Source organism: Dysidea avara, chromosome 12, assembly GCF_963678975.1.
Source record: "Dysidea avara chromosome 12, odDysAvar1.4, whole genome shotgun sequence".
Lineage (NCBI taxonomy): Eukaryota > Metazoa > Porifera > Demospongiae > Dictyoceratida > Dysideidae > Dysidea > Dysidea avara.
The window spans coordinates 24,961,545-24,986,327 of NC_089283.1; the positions used below are offsets into that span (position 1 = coordinate 24,961,545).

Below are 24,783 nucleotides of genomic sequence, written 5' to 3' on the forward strand. Positions count from 1 at the left end.
TATATATATATATATATATATATATACATACGCATGTACCTTAAATATACTTCAAATAAAGAAAATGTTCTGTTGTCTCAATACAGTGATTGTGAGTTGTAGTAGAGATTAAACAATATTGGATATTTACTGTTTCGATTTAGTTTGCCTTCTGAGTACCAAATTCTTTTGTAGTATTTGTTCAGTGTATCTGTTCATGTCTGTGAGTGTACTCATGTCATGTGTAACGCATATCCACCTACGCTTCATCCAGGGATCACAGTCTCTCAAGTTCTTCAACACACATCAGATCAAGGTGATTAGTACACACTAATAATATCATTAGTTATTGTTGATGATGATATAGTGTCAGTTGGAGCGTCATGTCAGTGATACAGTGTCCCAGCCTTGGAGGGGCGGACCAGTCAAGGTTGATCCTCTAGCAACCATACAGACTATAGAACGATACATTTGATCAGAGGGTATGGTAAACCAGCCACTGCTAAGAGAGATGATAGTATGAGGTGAGTGTTTGATCTTGATCATTAAGTGCTAGATCATAACTAGATCTGATCTTGATAATTTAATTGTGATGTTAATTAGTTTGTTACACTGTCTGGATGAATGATAGAGCTCTGTTCAAATACTCTAATAGAACATACACCAATTAACAAATACTCTAATAGTACATTTTTTTAAATCTTCAGGCCACACGTACATTCATCTAGTTATTCAGATAATTGAATACTTAAAATAGTTTATTTTTATTCTCTAATATTATTGCTTTCCAACAGTTGTTATTATACTGTCAAAGTTTTCTGTTTGTAAATGAGCATGTGTGTAGCTACTGTAGCAGCTCCTACCCACTACATAAAGCTTGCACCACAATTTCTCCAGGTAGGTAGCCACACCCACTTTATTTGCTTTATTACTCCTCCCTCCCTAGCTCTAGTGTTGACATTATCAAAATTATTATTTGTCATCAATCAGCAGTGGACAGATTTGGATTGGCTATACAAGCTGTTTGAAGGATACCATAGTGCTCACTGTACAATCAATTACACCAATCACAGAACATATATAGCTATATAATTATGCTGTAGCATTTGTGGTCACCTGTTTATGTAAGTGTTCATTATATTGGTGCCTGCCACCAACACGAAGGAACAAACCTGACATTGTGAAGGAACATTAGGCAGTACTTAAAATATGTAATAGGACATCACATAGCACAATGGAACAAACTGCTACAATAAAGTTTAGGTGACTACATTAGTTACTGTACATCATACTAGTGCTCAGTGAACTGCTAGCTACATATAGCTAGTCAGCCAATCATTTTAAGTTAGTAACCAATGGATTTGTGTGATTGTTCGTGTAGTAAACACTTCTTCTTCTGTACACACTACCTAATACGTAACTCTATACAAAATTACATTGGTGAGTTACTCATTGTTACATGTATATACGTTATAACACCTTCAGAAGGTGTCATGGCATGTGTTGTGTAGTCCCGAGATGACCTACTATCACAAGCTGAGAAGGTTATTAATGACCTCGGGGCCACCAAGAGCATGTTAGAGGTGTACTATGAAGATGAGGTAATAAAGTGTCATCATTTATAAACATGTAACTATATACCTTGTGTTAGGCTGGTACCGGGCTGGACCCAACACCGGAGTTCTTCACTTTAGTATCCAGGGAACTACAACATGCTGATCTTGGTATTTGGCATGGTGATGACTGTCCCTTACCAACCGGCAACAAGGGTATTTCCCTCCTTGTGTGATCACATGATGTCAACTGTTGTACCTATACAGGTGCCTCAAGCAATACACAATTTGTACATAGTCCAGTTGGACTCTTCCCAAGTAAAAGGACTATAGCTTCAGTACACTGTATAGGTATGCTGGGTCCCAAGACACCTTCAGGTGTTGTGGACAAGGTGTGTGCCAAGTTCTCTTTCATGGGAAAGTTTGTGGCAAGAAGTTTGATGGACTCAAGAATGGTCAGTTAGTGTACATGTGACATCATCACATTACCCACACATTTCATTCAGTGAAGCATTCTACAAGTGGATGTTGGGAATGGGGACACATTTACTGCACAAGATTTACAGGTAATGGGGTGTGGCTGTGTTTTGAAAAGGGTGTGGCTATCATGCCTTGCATAGCACATGGACCCAGTGATGGCCAGGTAATTTGTACAACTCGCAGAAGTTGCAGTCAAGAAACACAATTTAGAAAGAGACTCCCTACTGGTAAGGCTATATACCTATCAATACTTCACCATGTTATCATGTTAGTCTGGTAAAGCATTAGTACTAGGAGTGGAGAACCTCACTATGGAGGGTGGTAGTACTATAGAAGATCTTGATCTTGACTTTACCTTACCAGCATACCCTGGCATAGAACTAAAGGCAATCACTGAACCATTGTATTGTTGTTACTAATTGGTGTGTAGCCTGGTGGTAAAGATATTCCCGTGAACATTCATAATCTTGATGAGTACCTTCAAGTAAGGTCACTCCTTAGTCCAGTAGTGTCAGTGTTAGTTGTTGTTCTAATAGTTGGTGGTGTACTGGACGTTAGTTAAAGGTGTGTCAGCACAATTTGCAGCATTCAAGGAGGGCTTCAATTCCATCTTCCCCATCTCCTCTCTACAACAGTTCTACCCTAGTGAGGTGGGTAGTGTTTAGTGGAAGTGTTAGGTCCTTATAAGGATTACATGAAGTTGACTGAACATCATACACTACACTAAACTTCAGTGAAATGTGATGAATTGGTAGAGTTGTGTTGTCAGAACACTTACAAACTGTTTCTTAGTTACTTTAACAACACCTAGTTTTCCTAGCTTGTTACCAAGTGAGGATACTCTGCATACAAACTTGCAGCTAGAAGCAACTGCAGTTTCAAGATAGTCCAGATTGCTAGATGGCTTCTTGATTCAATTGTGTCATTTTTCCCTTTAAAATGTATGGGGAGCCCTGGAGAAAAAATGTACATTTTTTCAGTTTATAAGCACTGTGCATACCAAAGTAGCTAATTCCAACCCAACAAACTATATATTTCTGAGATCGACAATCAATACTCTATCTATTGAGCATATAAAAAGCCCATTTTTCCAAAATTTAAAAATCGGGCTGGAATGCCTACTATAATAGATACTTCTTTCGGATAATTAAGGTCTCAGATTAAAAAGTATGTCAGATCGAAAATCTTATTTCCGAAATTCTCTTTCCAAATTTTCTAACGCCCGGTACAGTCTCGCCTGCATGGCCAGACCACTCTGTTTTCTTTTTCAAAAAGAAAAAAAAGTGCATGGTCTGGCCACGCGAGACTTGTCCCCCGCCGCAAGTGGTCCGGCCAGACCAACTATCGCGCCTTAAATAGTCGGGTATCACTCTTTTCACCCTATTTCATAACCCTACAGAACTTAGACAAAAAACATGAACCAAAAAGGCGAAAAAAAAGTGCGGTCTTGAAGGGGGATCGAACCCAGGATCCCAGTGTCAATGGTCCAGCGTGCTACCCGGCGATTATGCCGCTACCGCTGCTAGCTGCCTTGATTCCCTTCTTTTGTATCTTATAAAAGTGACTAACGAAATAAGCTGTATATAGTAAGAAGAACCTGACCCTAAAGGTGAAGAAGAAACCAAAGCTGAACTCTAACCCTAACCTAACGCTAACACTACTAGACGCTTCCCTGCCCTAAAGTCGACTATACTCATGGCAACTACTGCATGGACGCTTCCCCTAAAGTCTACTACTTGCGGCAACTACTGGACGCATCCCCTAAAGTCGACTACTCGCGGCAACTACTAGATGCGTGCCCTAAAGTCGAACAGAGAGAGCAACAACTACAGTAGGAAGTCTGCCCGGATGCTTTTGAGCTTGATATTACGTGAGGGTTATGAAAGGTGGTGAAAAGAGTATTACCGAGGGTAAAACCCTTAAAGGGTCCAGCCGGACCATGTAAAGTTGCTGCAGATGGTCCGCCCTGCTGCAGCTGGTCCCCCAATGAAATCTCCACTATCACCTTCCCAGTCAGTACTAACTCAACGTCTTGATAAAAAAGCCTGGTACTACCCTCCACGAAATACGACTAAGTCCTGAAGCAGTGAAACGAAATTTGAGTAATGCATGACCTATTTTTAAACATATAGCTAATTCTGAACATTGCATTGTTTTGCATCTGCACGTGGTTGTACGCGTTGTGGGCACCAGTGTCTCCCTTTAAAAATACTAACAATTAAAACATATACTTTAATAGACCAGTTAACTAGTCAAATACTTTAATAGAACAGTCACCACTATGACATGGCTTAGAATCACGTAGTTATCCACATGCAGTTTCCAGCAGCAAGTTCTGCAGTGGATTAGATCTTTTCTCTCTCAAAGGAAACAGGCTGTTGTGATTAATGGTGTTAAATCAGGAACAAGTAATGTGATCAGTGGTATGCCTCAAGGGTCTGTGATTGGCCCTCTTTTGTTTTCAATTTATGTCAATGATCTTCCCAGTGTAGTATCATCCCAAGTGTTGTTGTTTGCTGATGATGTTAAGTTGTTTTGCCCAATTGTAAACCAGCAGAGTAACTATCAATTGGAACAAGATATCTTATTACTAAAAGAGTGGTCAATGAAGTGGTTGCTGAATTTCAACACTGTTAAGACATTTTTTATGCATCTGGGTAACTCTAACCCATGTCATACATATTATATGGATGGACAACCCCTACAGGTAGTATCAGAACATCAAGACTTAGGAATAATAGTGGATTCTAGCTTAAAGTTCCATAGCCAAGCAACCTCTGCTATAAACAAAGCCAATCGTGTATTGGGATTAATCAAAAAATCATTTAACACTCTAAATAGAAAGACCCTTCCAATACTCTACAAGGCTCTGGTAAGACCTCACCTTGAATATGCTAATGTTGTATGGGGACCCAATTATATTGGAGATTGTGACAGGATGGAGAGAGTGCAAAGAAGAGCAACTAAATGTGTTCAGGATCTGTCCAGTTTAGAGTATGATGAACGTCTGGTTACCCTCAAGCTTCCTATATTAATTGTCATATCGAAGGCATCGTGCTGACATGATTATGGTATATAATATCTTACAAGGGAATGTTAATCTTCAACCTGAATTATTTTTCCACCTGAATTTGTCAAGTGCCACAAGGGGACATGACTTCAAACTTTTTAAACCTCATGCCCAAAAGAATGTTCAAAGTAAATTCTTTTCAGTAAGAACCATCAATTCATGGAATAATTTACCCAATTATGTAGTGTCGTCTAATTCTACTGATAACTTTAAAATTTTTGATTGATAACTTTTATTCTTAATGTAATTGTTTATTGTAATGAGCAGGACTCACAGGCATAATGCCTTTTCTCTGTATTTAATAATAATAATAATAATAATAATAAATAATAGCAGTATGCATGTGACAGGATAACACTAAGATGCATCTCCAGAAGAGGCTTAGATAAAGCTTCTGGGAACTCCATCACTTCGGTGGCTTGTAATGCTCAATTTACCATGTCCACTTAACAGAGGCCATGACACACCAACAGAACAGTTGGCTATAGTTCTATAATATAAAGCTTGATTTAATCTATATATTCTGATTTAGGTTGGAGTATAGATTAGACAGTTGAAGTCACTAATTTACTTGGATATAGGCTTGGGCAGTGATTGGGAACTATACTAGCTGCATGTTTCATTCCTCATACACAGCTTCAATAACTATAGACAATAATTTTTTGAAAATGCCGGCATACACTAAAATGTCTGTTTCATCAAAAATGGTATATGCAGGCAGCAGGCTAGCTATAGCTGAAGGGATCTATTCTATAGTCTTAGTGTGTAAACTTTAAATTCTCCACTAATGTTACTAGCAGTATGGTGACTTTAAGTGGTTCTTACAAACCAATAAATTAGTAAACTAAAGTATGACATGTAACAGTTTAATTGAATCACCACACACAGTGGTTTTATTGATCTATGCTAGCCATATCTTATACTTATTTACACTGCAGCATTTATTACCTCAGTTTCAAAAATCAATGTGGTGGCTGTTCAAACTTGACCACCTCTTGAGGCTCAAAATCAATGTTTAAATTTTGAGCATATACATAATAGGCTGGATTTTTGAGCACTGCTCAAAAGTATAATAGGCTATTTTCAAAGCATAGTTAGCTCAAGCCTAGCAGAGAATAACCAAATCTGTTATTCACTTTAATTTAATTTGATGTGCTTTTCAGTCACTTGGCTGAGCAACTGACTGTGACAACCAGCAAGGATTAACATTTTAGGACTACAAAATCAGGTAAAATTACAGCAGATACTGTATACACCAATGGCGGATCCAGGATGGGGCATTTGGGGCAAATGCCCCCCCCCCTTCCCCCCACTGACTTTGTGGAGGAGCCAGCCATACTTCTAGTAAATACTAAGGCCAAGATCAATTAATGAAACTCATGAAAATATGCATATTTAATAGTATTTCTTACAAATTCACCTAAACCAAAGTCAAACTAGCTGTGAAATAGTGAACCAGCACCTTCGTGCGTACTAAGCTCCTCTAAAAATAATTATCGTGTTGCTGTTATTAAGACATTCAGAGCATTTTTTTAACCATCTGCAAAGGCCAAAATGGCAAAAATCAACAGTGAGACACTACTAAGAGGTGATTATTTGCTGCTTCAAAAATGCAGCAACTAACAAAGAGAATCTGCTCTCTCCAACCACCTACCAACTTAGCCTGTTTGTGCCCCTCCCCTTGCCAGCTCCTGGATCCGCCCCTGTACACAGCAATGTTACTTAGCAGCTGTCAACAGATTTGTGTGTGTGTGTGCGTGTGTGCGTGCGTGTGCGTGTGTGCATATCCAACAATTAAGCGACTTTTAATAAAAAATTTTTATTGGCAAGATACACGCGTCTACACTGGAAGCAGGTTTTTTCAAGGCTCTGTTATGGAGCGTCAGATAACTTTTAAACCCTTTCCAGGTTCTAGCAGGAATGGCCAGCATGACATCTACTTTCACGTAAAATGTAACAGCTTAATACGGCCTTCTTCATGGTACAAAGTAGGGGGTTTAACATTACACATAGAACCATTGGCCATGAAAATATTGGCTCACCTCAACAATCCAGGCGCAAACTTTTTAACGATTCCAGGTTATACCAGGCTAGATCTATCCTTTCTTGAATACTTCAGCTAGCTATACCGTTCGTGACGAACGTTTTACACGGTACAAATAATTTTATAAAAATCACTATCTCAATCCAATAGTCGCATACCCTGGCTGAGCACTGATTATTAATGACGCGCGCGCTATATTGCGTGGGCGAGTTGCAATGGAGAAGTATTACGTTCTTGAATGTTTAATTCATCAACTTTTCAATGGTCAATAGTCCTTGTACATCATGCTAATAACTTTTTTAGATCACGTGATACATCTTTGTATTTTGTACATGTAATCAAATAAATATTTTGAAAAATGGTCATTATAAAAATTTCAAGTTACTTGTTTGCAGTTCTCCAACGTATAAACCTGTGGAGAAAACAGTCACATTTAAATTGGTGAATTTAAAAAATCTTTATCACGCACACACTACACACACACACACACACACACACACACACACTACACACACTACACACACACTACACACACACACACACACACACACACACACACACACACACACTACACACACACTACACACACACACACACACACACACACACACACACACACACACACACACACACACACACACTACACACTACACACACACACTTCACTACATATTCACATAAAAATAAAACACTACAAGGTATAGTAATGGTTGTTTACATTGGTTAATTTTGTGGTGTGCCACATATAGCAACAAGGGAAATGTGTATCTGTGATCAAGAATTTAATTTAGTTTGTAATATCAATCTTTGTCAACTAGAGATGAACTGGCTATTGGTAAAAAGCGAGGGGTAGCCAATGCCTTGGGAATCTTGTATGCTATGTGAGAAATCCAATCAGAAATACACAAATATATTAGAAACCAAATCCTAAATCCTAAATCATGTAAAAATAAAGGAGAAAGTGAGTTTAACAAAGTAGACAATGATCGATCATGAATAACTAGAACAAGATGTAGATCAACAACTATACAGGTAGTTACTAGTTAGCAATATCACTAAATGATTTTAAAAATACATAAAGATTGGGAGTCTCGTATACGCCAGTTGGGTGCTTTGCTTGGGCATTGACAACCCCATTTCTGTGTTTTGCGTGGGCGTTGGCTACCCCTCGGGAAAAATAAAATAATGAAAGACTATACAGAAGCTGATCTGTACAGAAGATGAGCCCTGCACAGCTACGTGGGCTTCTTTTTACAAAGCATACGCTCACCTTATTTGCACATTGCCCAATCATCATCATGGACGCTTCCACCTCCCACCGTGCACTAAAGTAATAGAAACAAACATCATTAAATAATATAAGCATTAATATTATTATAGCATAACACAGCAGCACAATATTACAGCATGATAAACAAACCAAAGTATTTATACAGAAAACTATGTCATAGACATTTAATCGTCTTTGAGCAAGGCCATTTTAACGAAGGCGCAAATTGGGCATGGGCGGGCAATTCATTACATTCTTTTCGCCGTTTATAACTATCACTGGCAAACTAATGCATATACTATATCAAAGAACGTATATATTTAAACAGTTGTATGATACTTATAGACTGTTTTTTCACTGTCAACCACTTCTTGCGCGTGGGCGGCCCACCACCCCTCCCCTCCGCACCCTCCCACCCACTCACCCCCTATATGATATACGTGCTATACAGCTGAGCATATAAAAGTTGCTAAAATTAACAGGTTTTTGTAGAATCAGTTTTATTTTTAAAATTCTAATTGAACAAACAGTACATTTTCATACTGTAGCTGAATGACATTTAAATACATTGAATTGTCTGATATGGCGTGCGTGTGTGCGTGTGCGTGTGTGTGGAGTTAGTAGAGGTCACTGATAAAGACAAGCTGAATGAGTTGTACAAGAAATATTTGGGACAAAAGGTGGAATTGGAATTTTAATTTATTTCTATTTCAAACTATAGTGATAATGAGTCAGTGCTAGTACTTTCACGCTTTCCATTTCTTGAATGCTGCGTGTAGTTGAGATTCATACCAGCATTGGCAAAATTTGCATTTAGTGGATTCTCTATAATATCCACTGTTTTACCTACAAATGTGTGAAAGCATAAGTATTATGACCAGACAACCCTCACTGTTGGCCAGTGTTACAGTGGGTTAGGATGATTACCAATCAAGTTTAATAATTGCCAAATCTGAAAGCTCCACTTGATGTCCATGCAGCTATTTAAGTTACTGTATATTTCACCATATTACACAGGTCACATGGTTATATTGGAAAGGTTTCACCATGTTCTCAACAACATTTCACAAAAGCACTGACACGCAATTCATCATGAAGATTGTACTGGCCACTCAAAGTTGCAGGACTCTAAAAGAGTATACATGCAATATAAAATAATATTATTAGTTAAGTGTGAGTAAGTTAGTTATTGATTACATGATCATTACAAACAATTATCCTTGAAAATAATATCTGGTATCACTATTGCTTGATATTATGACATTCTCTTCTTGTGCATTATACTCCTTGACTGTGCAGGATATGGTCAATAGCTGTAGAGAGCTCAAGTACTTTAATTATTGATGGTGAAATTGCAGTTCCAGTTTACAGCTGCTACATAGCTATTGATTCAGATGGCACTGACCTACCTGGTGACTTAATGACTACAATATCAGTTCATTGTGGACTGCATTATAGTGTTGTGCATGAGATCAGTGAAGGTGTTACTGTATATGTACTTGTATGAAAATCCGGCTCCTAATTTAATCATGCTTCATGTCAACAACATAAGATTACCTTTCCAAGAAACTCTTATGATGTATATTAAGCCATTATACTTTTCATTATCATTTAGATAGCACTGTAGCTGTAATGTGTGGATGTGGGTACATTATATGCTCAGGCATCACAGCCGATAAACCTCCAGCAGCCTCTTGCTCTGCCAGTGGATTGTGCCAGTCAACTTCAATAATGTGAACACTAATAGTTAGCTACTAATAATAGTAATAGTATCTGCTAAAGTTTTGTTATTATGCCATTTATATGTAATTTATCTTGTTGGCATTAAGCTGCAGGTTTAATTCTACAGTGGAACCTCTCTATTACCGGGACCTAGAATTTTTGGCCACTTTTTGCTGTAATATAGAGATTTTCCTTTTTTTCAGAGGTAAAAATTATTGACCAGGCTGGTTGGGACCAAAAGTTTTGTCCTTATTATGGAGGTTTTTTCTATTGTGTCCTTAATTCTGGAGTTTGTTAGGAGAGGTTCCACTGTATGTACTAGCTATAGCTATAGTGTTGTTACCTCTATAATGTTTACAGCAGCTGATCCAGGGTTTATCAAAGGGGGTGCACCAGTATATGGAGTCGGGATCTGTGTCCCCCAGAAGCTAATCTTTTTGCAGGACAAAATATTTTGCAAGGTTTAGATCACACTGCTTTTAATGTGGACTACATTGATCAAGAGTTGTATAGTGACAATCATGCCGGAGTAGATTATTATTATTATTATTTATTACAGGTAATTTATAAGGCTAAACAGCCTGTTACACCTGATCAACAGATAAAAAAAGTACAAGTAGACTAATTACATACATTTATACATAGTGTTAGATGAATATTGGTCAATCAATTTCTTAAAATCATCAACTGATGCTGCACATGCTACTTCTTGGGGTAAATTATTCCATGGTTCAACAACTCTTCTTGTAAAAAAATATTTCCTGGCATCTGTTCTTGAAAAATATTTAAATAGCTTAAATATATGACCTCTGGTATGGGTAATGGGTGAAAAAGTAAAAAAAAATCAGAATGGTCTACATCATACTTATCATGTAGCATATTTTAGACAGCAATAATGTCACCTCTATAATGTCTATAATGTAATGATGGCAAGTTAAGTACTTTCAATCGTTCCTCGTAGTCAAGATCTCTTATAGATTTGATCATTCTAATTGCTTTCCATTGGATTTTTCTAATTTTTGGATGTCTGTTTTATAGTAAGGTCCCTAAACCAAGTTACCATATTCTAAAATAGGACGTACTATTGATTTGTATAAACATGTAAATGAATCTACAGAAATATCCGAACAGGTCTATTTAATAAGGCCAAGAAGTCTATTAGCTTTATTAACCACTGCCGAACACTGACTATGAAACTTGAGATTGCAATCAATCAACACCCCCAAATCCTTTTCCTCATTTACCTTAACAATGTCCATCCCATCCATCTTATAACAATATCTTGGATTAAACTGACCTATATGTAGTATTTTACATACATTTAGAAATGTTGAAAGGCAACTGCCACATTACTGACCATTCAATGCAAGCATTAATATCATCTTACAGGGAGGATATTGGGTTAGCACGACTAATGCTGGAATATATTTTGTGTCATCTGCAAATAAAAGAACTTTATTCCTTAATAATGATGGCAGATCATTGATGAAAATTGCAAAGAAGAGAGGACCCAAGACTGATCCTTGAGGTATTCCACTTATTACATCACTCCAACCAGACATTGAACCATTCACAGAAACTCTTTGTCTGCGTCCTTTCAAAAAGTCTTGTATCCAATTAAACAGATCACCTCTAAAACCATATGCATAAATCTTTTTGAGCAACCTTTCATGAGGAACAGAGTCAAAAGCCTTCTTAAAGTCAAGGTACAAAACATCTACTGAATTACCACTGTCCAAAGTCTCTGTCCAATCATCAAGTGCACACAGTAACTGTGTCATACAAGACTTGCGAGGGAGGAATCCGTGTTGACATGGTGACATCAAATTGTTGTTAAACAAATGCTCTAACATTCCCTCACGAATAATAGATTCAAAAACTTTGGAAACAACAGATGTTAAACTTACAGGACGGTAATTACAGGGTGAATATTTGTTTCCTTTCTTGAAAATTGGGATAATAGTTGCTACTTTCCAGTCTGGGGGTAGTCTACCCTCGCTTAATGACTTCTTAAAAATTATAGACAGAGGTATGCTTATTTCAGCAGCAGCTTCCTTCAACACTCTGGGGGGGAGTTCATCAGGTCCAGTAGCTTTGCTAGAATTTAAATCACACAACTTTTCTTTTACAATGCCTACATCAATTGATATGCCATCGAGACTAGTTACAAAGACACGGTCTTGAAACTCAGGGATGTTATCCATGGATTCTCTGGTAAATGTGCTGGTAAAAAACTTGTTCAACATTTCCGCTTTACTTTCATCAGTTGCTGCTTCAGTATCATTAAGTGACTCATCAACCAGGGTAGGAATGGAGGGTTTAACTCTGACATTAGAATTTACATATCGCCAAAAAGCTTTAGGGTTGGTCTTCACTTCCTTAGCAATTCTCATCTCGAACTTAGATCTCAAGTCACGTGTAAGGCGTCTAAGCGAATTTCTTACTTCAGTAAACCTAAGATGATCCAAATGATTGCCAGTTCTACGGAACCTTTTCCATAATGTTTCCTTCTTATGTTTAAGATCAATTACTTTATGATTAGTATATGGTAATTTTCTATATTGGGGTTTATGGTACCTTGGGATAGAGCATTCCATAGCAGACTTAAAACGTTGCATAAAAAAATTCCAAGACTGGCATACATTTAGATCCTGTAATTCCGTCAACCAGGCAGTTTCGTTAAGGAGGCTTTTAAGCTTCATATAATCCCCTTTGTTAAAATTGTAAGATAGTACATCACTGGACTGGTTGATAGTTATTGGAGAACATGAAAGAGAAATATTCAAACACAAATGATCACTCAACCCCAGCCCAGAAGAATATTTGATGGATTTTACTATGTTCTCTTCATTGGTAAGTACTAGGTCTAGTACATGGGGAGATGAACCTGGTCTGAAACGTGTTGGCTCATTAACATGCTGAAATAAAACACATTCTTGTACTGTATTATAGAATTCCTGCTCATACGAATTGCCAGAAAAATTATCATCACTCCAATCAATGCCAAGCAAATTAAAGTCACCAGCTATCAATAAATATGGTGGTCTTGACTCTAAAACCTCCTTAAATACACAACACAATTTGGATATGCTAACATTGGGATCAGTAGATGGTGAACGATAAATAGTACCAATTAGTAAATAGCTGTAGTTTAATAACTCTATTTTAACCCACAACTGCTCTTGAAATTCAGTAGTAAATGATACCTCCTTAGAATTGAGTGAATCAGTAATATAAATGATTATTCCTCTAGGGCTGTTTTGTAAAGGTGCATCAGGATCAAAATTAGTATAGGAAGTGTAGTTGGGAATTTGAAGTCTAGGAGATAGGATTGGGGCCTTTAATGCTTTAGGTATGACTTCAACTAACAGTATGATATCAGGTTTATCTAAATCAATAGTTGAATTTAGCTCATCAAATTTATTTAATAATTGATCACAATTAGTATAGAGTACTTTTAGGTTTCTTGACGCATTGAAGGAACTATCATGAAGTCATTTTTGAGTGCCACAGTGGGGCACTTTGTGCCTAGCCTTACGCCTTCTCAAAGATCTATGATCGAGTCTATGATAAAGCCAGTGGGGGACCACTTATGGCAGAGGGGGACCAACTTCTTTTTTCCCCTCTGTGATTAAACTTTGGAACCCCCTCCCCCCTCCCCCTATATATAGTTCAAGTAATTCCCCTTCCCTGGATAATTTTTGTAACAACTTAAGTAATTATATCTGTGCGTAGCTAGTTATAATCATTTGTGATTTCTGCACAGTAAAAACAAACAAACAAACTGTGGTGGCGTAAGTTGTCCGGGGGGGGGACAAGTTGCAGTGCTGCAAGTCAAGTCCGGGGGGACCGAGTAAGGTTGTTGCAACTGGTCCGGGGGGACCCAATGGCGGATCCAGGATGGAGCATTTGGGGCAAATGCCCCCCCCCCCCCTCAAGAAATTGCATACAAGATCGAGATACTCTAATAGAGCAGTCATTTACTCTAATAAAGCAGTCACAATGTTCTTGAGGCAGTGTAGCTTACCTATGAAGCTATAAATAAGGATTTTATTTTACATAACATACGTGATAGAATATATTTGGTAAAGGATAACTAGCTTTTATTGTTGTGACCTTTTTTTTTTTGCTCTTTAACTTTTTTCAGCAAGGTGCCCCCCCCCCCTCTTTCCAAACTCTGGATCCGCCCCTGCGACCGGTTGTAGCATGACAGACCATGCCCGCCGGGTAAACTTGATTATTATTATTTATTATTAGCACATTCACAATAAAGAAAGTAATTCAGTAGCCTTATTGGAGCTTACTTGTCCCCTGGACTCTGTCCGTCACCTTGAACTTGCAAGAGACCGTAAACTTAAAAAGGAAGAATATCAACTACTTTTGTCTGAGCTAGATCGCCTTGGCATTGTTAATTTTTATGACACAATTGAGATGAGTGTATTGGGTCACTATCTGCCAAGTTCATTATCTTCTTTTCGGAACTGTGTGAACTTCATTCAAAATAATTTCACTATGTTAAAATCTCATGATCAATGTAAGAGAATCTTTGATTTAGCAGCGGCAATTTCAATATCCTCTTCTAGGAGAATATTTATGGCGAAGAGCTGCCAAGAATGGTGTGTGGACTTTTGAACATTATGTTGGCAAGACATTTTTCATTATTAATTGTGTGTGTGTGTTTTGTTTTTTTGTTAATTGTACTCCTTGCCATGCCCACCTGTGGGGCTTTTTATGCCCTATTTTTGTGGTAGCATGTGTCCGAGGACATTTGATTGTAATTGTTTGTGTCATCAATAATACTGATGGTTCTTCTCTCTTTACAGTGACCAGCTTAATTGTTTCTCATCCCCGACCGCATCCCACCACCTCTAATTTCATTATTAATATTGCTGCTATCAATCACGTGCACGTATTTTATTATTATTTATTATTATTATTAGTGCTTTTTGATGCTAAGAAGGCTATAGCTATCTATCAAGCACAGCAAATGTCACTTGCACCTCAGAAACAGTGATAAAGGCGTAAGTACTAGTTCTTAAAAGACTTTAGCTAACCTTTAGGCCCCTATTTGGTGCATGATTATTAGTTTCTCATCCACCGCCCGCATCCTTCTTAAGCTACCGCATGGTAAGCCATTATTTACTCTGCGCATGCTCAGAAGAACACGTGATACCAAACTGTTATAATTTTTGTTGATGAACGCTACAATGCGCTATATATCACCAGGAGAACTGTTGTTTTCCTTAGCAAATTGCTGCAGTGCCAGTTGCAATCGTGCTCTATCGACTTCATCAAAGCGGGCTTTCAGTTGACTGTCATTATTATTATTATTATTATTAAATACAGAGATAAAGGCATTATGCCTGTGAGTCCTGTCCTGCTCATTACAATAAACAATTACATTAAGAATAAAAGTTATCAATCAAAACTTTAAAGTTGTCAGTAGAATTAGACGACACTACATAATTGGGTAAATTATTCCATGAATTGATGGTTCTTACTGAAAAGAATTTACTTCGAACATTCTTTTGGGCATGAGGTTTTAAAAGTTTGAAGTCATGTCCCCTTGTGGCACTTGACAAATTCAGGTGGAAAAATAATTCAGGTTGAAGATTAACCTTGTAAGATATTATCTGTCGAAAAACAGTTGACAATCACGAAAAGTAGAATCAGCTGGTGAAGGAAATGTTTGTAGTAAGAAAGAAAGACAATTTGGACAAGGTCTGTACATCAGTGTGTTAATATTATAAAATAATGGCATAATGGTAATACCCTCCCGCCCGCATCATAATAATTAGAAAGGCTGGATGAGAAACTAATAATCACCGAATAGGGGCCTTATAGTAACAGACAGCTTGATTTGGAGTGTTTTCTTTAATAATGAACAATGAAAAATGACCTTGCCCGCATGGAAATCCGAAGGGATGAGAAACAAGTAATCAGGTTTGTTTGCCTGGCCTAATGTATACATTTCATTGTTTATTGCTATTATTTTTTTGCAGAAACTGCGTCAAATATGCCAACTGAAGTGCTACGTCAGCATATACTGGTATATTAGTTGGATATTTAAACTATGAAGCTTATTCCATAAAAATAGATCGATATTCCCTAATAGAACAGTCAGTGGAAGTTGCAAATTGTAATAGAGCACTCAAATGCATTATACATAGCTCCTTAGATCAATACTCTCTAATAGAACAGTCACTTTGCAGTGAAATACTCTAATAGAGCATTCACTAATCATAATTGTTCCAAGATAATAAGACATGTTGCTATATAAATGTTGAAGCATAATGGGAACACACTGAAGAAAATAATAGGTGAAAATTTTGTGTTCCTGAAAGCATTTTGGTCAAAATTATGAGCATATTTGACTCAGGCCTAAACACCAGTCAGCTACGCCATTGGTAGGTGTTTGCAGAGAGGGTGGAGCTGAGTACATTGCTGCAGGGGCTACATGGATGTGTCAGCCAACTGGAACAGTTTCCAGTAAAAGTTCACATACTACCTGAGTGAATTATGAGTATAAACAATATTGTATGTTGAACTATACTCTATCTGAGTACCAAATCTTGACAAGTGCTACTGTTATATTGTGCGAACAAGTGTATGTACTATTAGAGTAGTTGAACAAAGTTTTGTATCAGTTAGACAAACACTCCTGGCCCCTCCCATATTAGCTTTTGGATTATAAAGCCTACGCTGTCACCACTTATCTCACTATTCATTAGTAACATCACTTGTTGTGCTGTTAGTTTAATGAGAGCACTGGTAACTATCAGCACATTTGGTGAAGCACACAACCTGCTGAGAAGCCAGTTAAGTAGGCTGGTCCCATGCACAATTCATCATAAATGTCTAACAGCAATTCTGAAACTGTTGCACTATACTTCATAAGTCTGTAAGTTTGTTTATTAATCATACACACCCACAGGTCCGAGGTGCTATATGAGCTATTGAAGGAGATCACTGTGTCAAGGTATTGTGTGTGTGTGTCTTGATTGTTTTGACTACTAATGACACTTATAATTATTCTTGTATAGTCACATTTCTACCATGCTACTGTCACAAGACTACAGGTGAGTGTTGTGGGTGGGGCTCACATGGGATGGTGGGTGTTGCTAAATTGCTAGAATTGCATTTGGTGGAGGCGAAACAACTACCAGATCGATGTTTTTCATGTCTACTTCTGATGTGAAGGTAAGTCAGAGGATATCAAACTTTTTATAGTATAATGTGACATCATTGTTCTGTTTAAAGAATGCATATATGTGTGTGTTATTAGTCTGATGAAGTGATATGCATAAAACACACTAGAAACCATATAGTGGGATTAGTGGCTTTATGGAGTATGTTTCTTTGAAGTTTACATGAAACTAATGAATTGACTTGAAATGCCATATTATAAAAACTGTTTATGGCAATACTTTTAGGTGACACTTTACCATATCCATTAATTAATATGAGAAAATGTGCGTTTGTTTGTGTGTGTGTGTGTTGAATTGGGCAATAAATTTATATTGTTGATTTTGTACTCTCCAAATTTTAAATTAGTTGCTCCAAAAGGGTACCAGTGTAATTTTCATTATCTGATCACCTGTGTGCCAGTTCAATTGTAGAGATGTTGTATTTGTTCAGACAGAACATTAAAATACTCTAATATAACATACATCAATTGAAACAGTACAGTAATTTATGATTGAACCACATCATCTAGTTAATCAAGACATTCAGATAATTGAAGCTCCACTGTACTTAGCTTTTACAATCCTTTAGTGAGTAAATTACTGTACTGTGTAAATTACTGTACTTAGTATTACTGTATTGCTTCCATTTTATTCTCCACTATTAATTTTTATGTATTATCTGAATTTTGTGTTGTTAATGAGCATGTGTGAATTGTAGCAGCTCCACCCACTCCTAGCACTTCTGCACTACACAAAGCTATACGATGATTACTTCAGCCCCTCCTCCCTCTCTAGCTCCAGTGTACCAGTGTTGACATTAATAAGATTATTATTTGTTCACAATCAGATTTGTATCTGTTTGAAGGGTGGGGCTCACTGTACAATCAATTACACCAATCACAGGGCATAGCTGCCAGGGCCATAGTTCCACCAATAGAATTCATCAACCAGAAAATATCAACAAAGGCTATGAGACAATTTCAAGGTGTGTACTACATCACATGATGTCATGTGAGCTCATGTGACATCACAGATCCAATCATCAATTAATTGATTTCTGGTAATCTTTTGTTGAATTCATGTCACCAGAAGCTTTCCTTAGTATCAACTCTAACACTATGGAAATAATTTGGACACTCTTCCTACCACATTATTCACTTCTGTAGTTGGTACACAGTAAATATTTAGCCAGCAGCACGTGTCCAATCATTTTCTGTAGTTACTTTGACCCCGACTGTATGAAGGTTAACACTGCTCCTTATGTTGTACAACAGATTGTAATCTAACAGTTATCATGTTTCATTAATAAGATAACAGAGTCACTCCACGACTAGACAAGAAGAAGGTATGATATTAACACTTTCAGAAAGTGTCATGGTGTGTGTTGTGCAGTGTTGTGTGTCCCGAGATGACCTACTATCACAAGCTGAGAAGGTTATTAATGATCTCGGGGCCACCAAGAGCATAAGTGTCATCATTTATAAACACGTAACTATATACCTTGTGTTAGGCTGGTACTGGGCTGGGCCCAACACTGGAGTTCTTCACTTTAGTATCCAGGGAGCTACGTGTTGACCTTGGTATTTGGTATAACTTAAAATATGCATCAAATAAAGAAAATGTTCTGTTGCCTCAATAGATACATTAAGGAGATTATCTTATCTAAGTAAATAACACCATGCAGTTTTCTGTATAAAGTCCATTATAGCTACAGTTATCCTGATCAACTGTGATCCTACTTTCTAACACAACAGATCTGTAGTATTTATATCCAGCTTTCCAGCATGTAACTGAAGAAAAACTACAGCAATTATAACTATGTACTATATATGTTACATTGTGAAGGTCTACTAGTAACATATTATTAGTGGTGTCCTCTATAACACACACTGATATAGCAGACACACTGAGGTATCTGATATTGGGTCCACCTGATGGTACACAAGAGAATGTTATGTGTTGTGTTTGGTGTGATCATGTTACCCATCTAGCTTGTCCTCTACTCTCCTGGAGAGATCATCTCCTTAGCAAGGTATTATTGGTGTATGTGTGTAAGGGTCTGTCCACACTGGTTGGAACACAGTAGGACCTCTCTCTTTCAAGAAAGTTTTGCTACAATTGTTCACAATCAGGTAAAATGTATATGAACCAAATATTTGTCTTCAACGTGAAAGTGTTTTAAGTATTGGAGTGTAATGAACACATCGTTAAATAGTCATTGTTAGTTTGTTACAACACAAGAGAGAAAACATATTCTTGATGATATATAGTAAATATTGCTCATTATCTGATTGTATCACTGTGTTATACAACACATCAGTGACATGACTTGTTTCTACTTGTAGTGAGCTGTTACCTCAGATTCCCAATGATGGTAAGATCATGTGAGCATGCTGTGGATCATGTGAGCTAGCACAACAATGTGTCAGAGATCAGTGAGATTTTTGGTGAAAGAAGGTATCTAACTGAGGTGCAATGGGAAGGGCAGAGCAATGATGGAGAATGGAGGGAGTATGCTTCTACTGAGAGCAGGGTGATAGAGGTGGGTGTGACTGTGCTGTGTACACACCCATTGAGCCCCTCCTCTTTGCAGGCTAGTCATATAGCACATGAGGAAGAAGTGGGGATAGCAGTGTTAGGACGTTCCTATATTGTAGACCTGGTAGCAGTGAGACAGGTAAGGCTGTGTGGTGTACTGTATTAACTACGAAAGTTAAATTTATTAAATATTACAAACATTCAACTGAAATTGAACAATTCAAACCCATAAGTGTTGTAAATTTTCATTTCTCAGGCATTATTAAAGTAATTATGCAAGCTAGCAGTATTATTACATAGGCGGCGGAAAGGGGGGGGGCTAAAGCCCCCCCTCGGTCTGCTAAGGGGGGCTTAGCCCCCCCTCAGAATGATATCACACCGAAATTATCTTTCTTGGAGTGGGGCTGAAAACCGTGATAAAGATCGAGATACTCTAATAGAGCAGTCACTCTAATAAAGTAGTCAGCGTGTAGCGAGCTATGAAAGGATTTTTATGTAGTTTATCAGCTAGGAATGGTAGCTGGTGAGGTGGAAAGCTCTTGTCAGTTGGTTGCGACCTTTTTTTTTTTTTTTTTTTTTTTTTTTTGGTCTCACCTTACCAAACTATAGAAATAAGTCTGGGTCAGCCCAGCCCCCCCTCATATCAACTACTTCCGCCGCCGCTGTATTACTATTGTATTAATACTGAACTTGAAATAGTATACTATAGCAATGAAGCTAGTAGTAGAAAGGGTTTAAAAAATAGGAGGACACCCTGGAATAATATACCACATTGTTAGTTTTATCCTAAGCAAATGCCACTGTGGTACAAAGTACCAGCAATACCACCACTGAAAATTCTCTCAATCATCATGGTGTATAGTGTTGGATTTGACTAGTTATGTAGGCCATGTGTTCACTGGAGAGTCAATTATCTGAACATTAGATAACTAAGGCATCAATAATCTGATCCCCAATATGACTTCTATTAGAATATTTTGTCAACAGGTGTATTTCTATTAGAGTAGTTGTACAAAATTTTGTATGGCTGTTCAATTTTACGTACTTTTCAATTGCTCAAACACCCCTCCCATATTAGCTTTTGGATAATTAATTCTCCTCTGTACCTTAAAATCCTAAGTTGGTACATGATATACACATATAAGCCTATGCTGTCACCACTTATCTCATTATTCAGCAGTAACATCACTTGTTGTACTGTTAGCTTAATGAGAACACTGGTAACTATCGGCACATTTGGTGAAGCACATGACCTGCTGAGAAGCCAGCTAAGCAGGCTGGTCTAACAAATGTCTAACAACAATTCTGAAACTGTTGTATATACTTTGTGAGTGTGCAAGCTTGTGTTGAAGCCATAATGGCCCAAGTTGCTATATGAGGTACTGAAAAGGTATTTTCATGTCTGAAGGTAAGTTAGAGACTCAGATGAGATCGAACACACATTTTTTTACACAGACACAATAATGATTATAATCCTGTTTAAAGAATACATACATGTGTATGTTGTTGGTCTGATGAAGTGACATATGTCATAGGTGGAACTTGTTAACTTGTACATACACACATATTATGACATTGTAATAGGTCAAGTGAGTGTAAGATATATAAGTAACTATTCTGTACTTATAGCCAGTTGTGTTTCTGTGTGATTGTATGATATATTACATTGCTGCTGTGGTCTAGTGTTGTTGTTCATCATGTCAGCTTACCTATGAGGCTCATTACATATACATAAAGCACACTAGAAACCATATAGTGGCTTTATGAAGTATGTTTCCTTTAAGGTTACATGAAACATGATCTAAGTATCTAATGAACCATAAGGAAGCTGATGTGAAATGCCATATTATAAAAACTAGTTTATAGCAATACTTTTAGGTGACACTTTACCATATTCATTGACATTAATTATGGAGCTAAACGCTTAAGCCTCCAATGGTGCTATGTCCCATTAAATAATTGTACATTTATTTACACACACACACACACACACACACACACACACACACACAAAGCCTATACAGCAGCTGTACGAAACACAACTATTGCCACCTGTGCACCACTCAGGCACTTGAGCCTTGTGCAGGCAAAACCTCCTTGGTCAGGACTAGTAACTCACAGGAGGACTATGTATTCAGGTCTCACAGAGAGAGGTCACGGAACCAAAAGTTCCACAGCGACCCCAACACCATTAAACAATTATAGACAGCTGGCACACTACGCGCGCACACACACACACACACACTACACACATGCGCGCACGCGCGCACACACACACACACACACTCACTCACACACACACACACACGCACACACACACACACACACACACACACACACACACACACACCCACTACACACGCACATACTACATACACATTATCATCTATCCTTCTATTTGCTAGTTACCAACTATGCAGGGAAGGAGAATCCTCTATAGATCAAACATAGTCAGCCAGCAATGTAGAGGCAACTAATGGAGCAAGTGTCATATATACTGTACCACAACTTGCAGAAGTTGCAGTGAAGAAATACAATTTAGAAAGAGACTCCCTACTGGTAAGGCTACCTATCAATACTTCACCATATTATGAAGTATTGTCATCATGTTAGCCTGGTAAAGCATTAGTACTAGGAGTGGAGAATCGAAGATGTTATAGTTGGTGGTGTACTGGACGTTGGTTATTGGTATGTCAGCACAGTTTGCAGCATTCAGGAAGGGCATTCCATCTTTCCCATCTCCTCTCTACAACAGTTCTATCCCAGTGAGGTGGGTAGCGTTTAGTGAAGTGTTAAGTCCTTATAGGGATTACATGAGGTTAACTGTAGCTACATCATAAATCACATTACACTACACTAAACTTCAGTGAAATGTGATGAATTGGTAGAGTTGTGTTGTCAGAACACTCACAAACTCTTTCTTAGTTACTTTATAACAACACCTAGTTTTCCTAGCTTGTTACCAAGTGAGGATACTCTGACAACACTACTACTGAACACTATCAATACCAGACCACAACATGTTTACTAACACTTGTTGTTATAACTTCCTCTGGTACTATCAAACGGTACGGTCGTACCGTTTAAGTAGGGATTGTGGTGAAACTTTCATGTGCTGCCCAAAATTCTGCCTTCATAAATCACCCTAGAGACATTTTACGTGACAAAAATCACCTATACGGAATAGTAATAGTCCATATTACAGCATTAAATATAACACTTACGGGTGGCCGGATATAGAATTTTTTTTTAAATCGCCAAATTTTGAATTTTAGTCTTACTGACTGCCTGACTGCCTTTCTGCCTCACTGACCACAGTTGCAAGGCTAGAGGCCAAACAAAGCAGCGCATGGCCACTATTTTACGCCACAGTAACAAACTCACCAGTGGGATGTGCCTTTTGGGGTTCTGACGAGTGTAGGCCCTCTGTGTCTTGTCTTTTCTTTTATCTTCAATCAGGCTGTTTATCTTCTTCATCCAACGAAAACATATCAAGGCGTTAATTCATAAACCCCAAAATACAGCATATAACCACATAATATGGGGAACTCCACTTCTCACTGAGCAAATGGGCAAGATGTTTATAAGTGATGCATGGTATCTGCCTTTCCCATACCTACAGATGTGGAGTACAAGTGGACTAATACAAAACACTGTAGCTAGCTGTGCCACAACAAAAAAAAAACTAGTATTTTAAAAATTGTTAATTTAAAAATGAAGTAGGGATCTATGCAATAAAAAGTAGTGAAACAAGAGATGAATGATGGTGTTACAGCATAGCTCAGTAGAAAAGTCCCTACTTTGGCACATTAGCTATATATTACTATTTTGTTCAATGCCAAAGTAGGGACTTCCCAATGAGCTATACTGTAATACCATCATTCATCTCTTCTTTCACTACTTTTTATTGCATAGATCCCTACTTCATTTTTAAATTAACAATTTTTAAAATACTAGTAGATGGATCAGCTATTATGTGGAGCTCAGCACAATCATTGGAATGCTCAGAAATTGGTTGAATGTTGTCGTCCTGATCACAGCTACACACATGACAGTCGAGCAATTAAATTTCTATTTGAAGTCCTTAGTTACTATGATGATAATGAACAAAGAATGTTCCTTCAGTTTGTCACAGGAAGTCCCCAACTACCAGTTGGTGGTAAGTGTATTACACAACATGTGAGGTTTAGTTAAACCATTAATATACTGTAGGATTCCGAGCACTTAATCCTCCACTGAGAATAGTACGAAGGAATGTTGAGTCTCCCCAGAATGTGGACAAGTTCTTACCATCAGTAATGACCTGTGTCAATTACCTGAAACTCCCTGACTACACTTGTGTTGAGGTGATGAAGGAAAGACTACAGTTTGCTGTCCACGAGGGACAACACTCCTTCCACCTGTCATGAACAATGTACAGTATACACTAATATAACTCTCTGTAATTTGATAATCATCTTTCACTATCAATCAAATTATTTATTTGTCACACAATTAATTCTTCAATATTGCTGTAATAATTTGTTCAGTGTCACAATCATTTCTTATCTGTGGTAACTGAGCTTGTGATGAAGTCACACTTATGACAAAATAATAGCAAAAATACCAAACAATCACTTTTAATTTAAAGCTGATATTTCCTATAGCTAGTTTTCTGTGTAATTATCTTCTGAAAAAATAGCATTTTACCAACAATTTCACATGTAAACTTCTCGGTAGTTGGGGCAGTTCCCTAGGCCCCTTCATTTTCCCCTTATAATAAATTTATATATATACGTAAGTATGTGTGTAATATTTTGGGAAGCACCCTCGTGCAGGCCTAGCCTTTTGGTGCCACCCCTTCCTATTTGGATGAAGTAGATAATAAATAAATAAATAACTGAATAAACCTGTATATCTGATGAATGACAATCAGTTAAGTTAATACTTGAGGTGTTATT

The 24,783-nt window shown here is 37.6% G+C and overlaps 2 protein-coding genes across 2 annotated transcripts in view; both read left to right on the forward strand.

Annotated features, from left to right (window-relative positions):
* The first annotated feature begins 251 nt into the window (after positions 1 to 251).
* Positions 252 to 24,783, forward strand: part of LOC136240552 (E3 ubiquitin-protein ligase TRIP12-like) — a 47,777-nt gene continuing 23,245 nt past the window's right edge. The window contains exons 1-11 of the mRNA XM_066031547.1: positions 252 to 295; positions 347 to 503; positions 1,491 to 1,580; positions 1,631 to 1,748; positions 1,800 to 1,987; positions 2,044 to 2,098; positions 2,153 to 2,239; positions 2,295 to 2,496; positions 2,549 to 2,662; positions 6,246 to 6,310; positions 10,012 to 10,128. Coding sequence (XP_065887619.1) covers positions 1,554 to 1,580; positions 1,631 to 1,748; positions 1,800 to 1,987; positions 2,044 to 2,098; positions 2,153 to 2,239; positions 2,295 to 2,431 — 612 coding nt within the window. The 5' untranslated portion in view covers positions 252 to 295; positions 347 to 503; positions 1,491 to 1,553 and the 3' untranslated portion in view covers positions 2,432 to 2,496; positions 2,549 to 2,662; positions 6,246 to 6,310; positions 10,012 to 10,128. Of the gene's footprint in view, positions 296 to 346; positions 504 to 1,490; positions 1,581 to 1,630; positions 1,749 to 1,799; positions 1,988 to 2,043; positions 2,099 to 2,152; positions 2,240 to 2,294; positions 2,497 to 2,548; positions 2,663 to 6,245; positions 6,311 to 10,011 lie in introns of the transcript that reaches the window.
* Positions 19,604 to 24,385, forward strand: LOC136240553 (E3 ubiquitin-protein ligase TRIP12-like). The gene is made up of 6 exons (XM_066031548.1): positions 19,604 to 19,847; positions 19,899 to 19,982; positions 22,249 to 22,402; positions 22,457 to 22,613; positions 23,801 to 24,002; positions 24,056 to 24,385. The coding sequence occupies exons 5-6, from the start codon at positions 23,804 to 23,806 to the stop codon at positions 24,250 to 24,252; spliced, it is 396 nt and encodes a 131-aa protein (XP_065887620.1). The 5' UTR covers positions 19,604 to 19,847; positions 19,899 to 19,982; positions 22,249 to 22,402; positions 22,457 to 22,613; positions 23,801 to 23,803; the 3' UTR covers positions 24,253 to 24,385.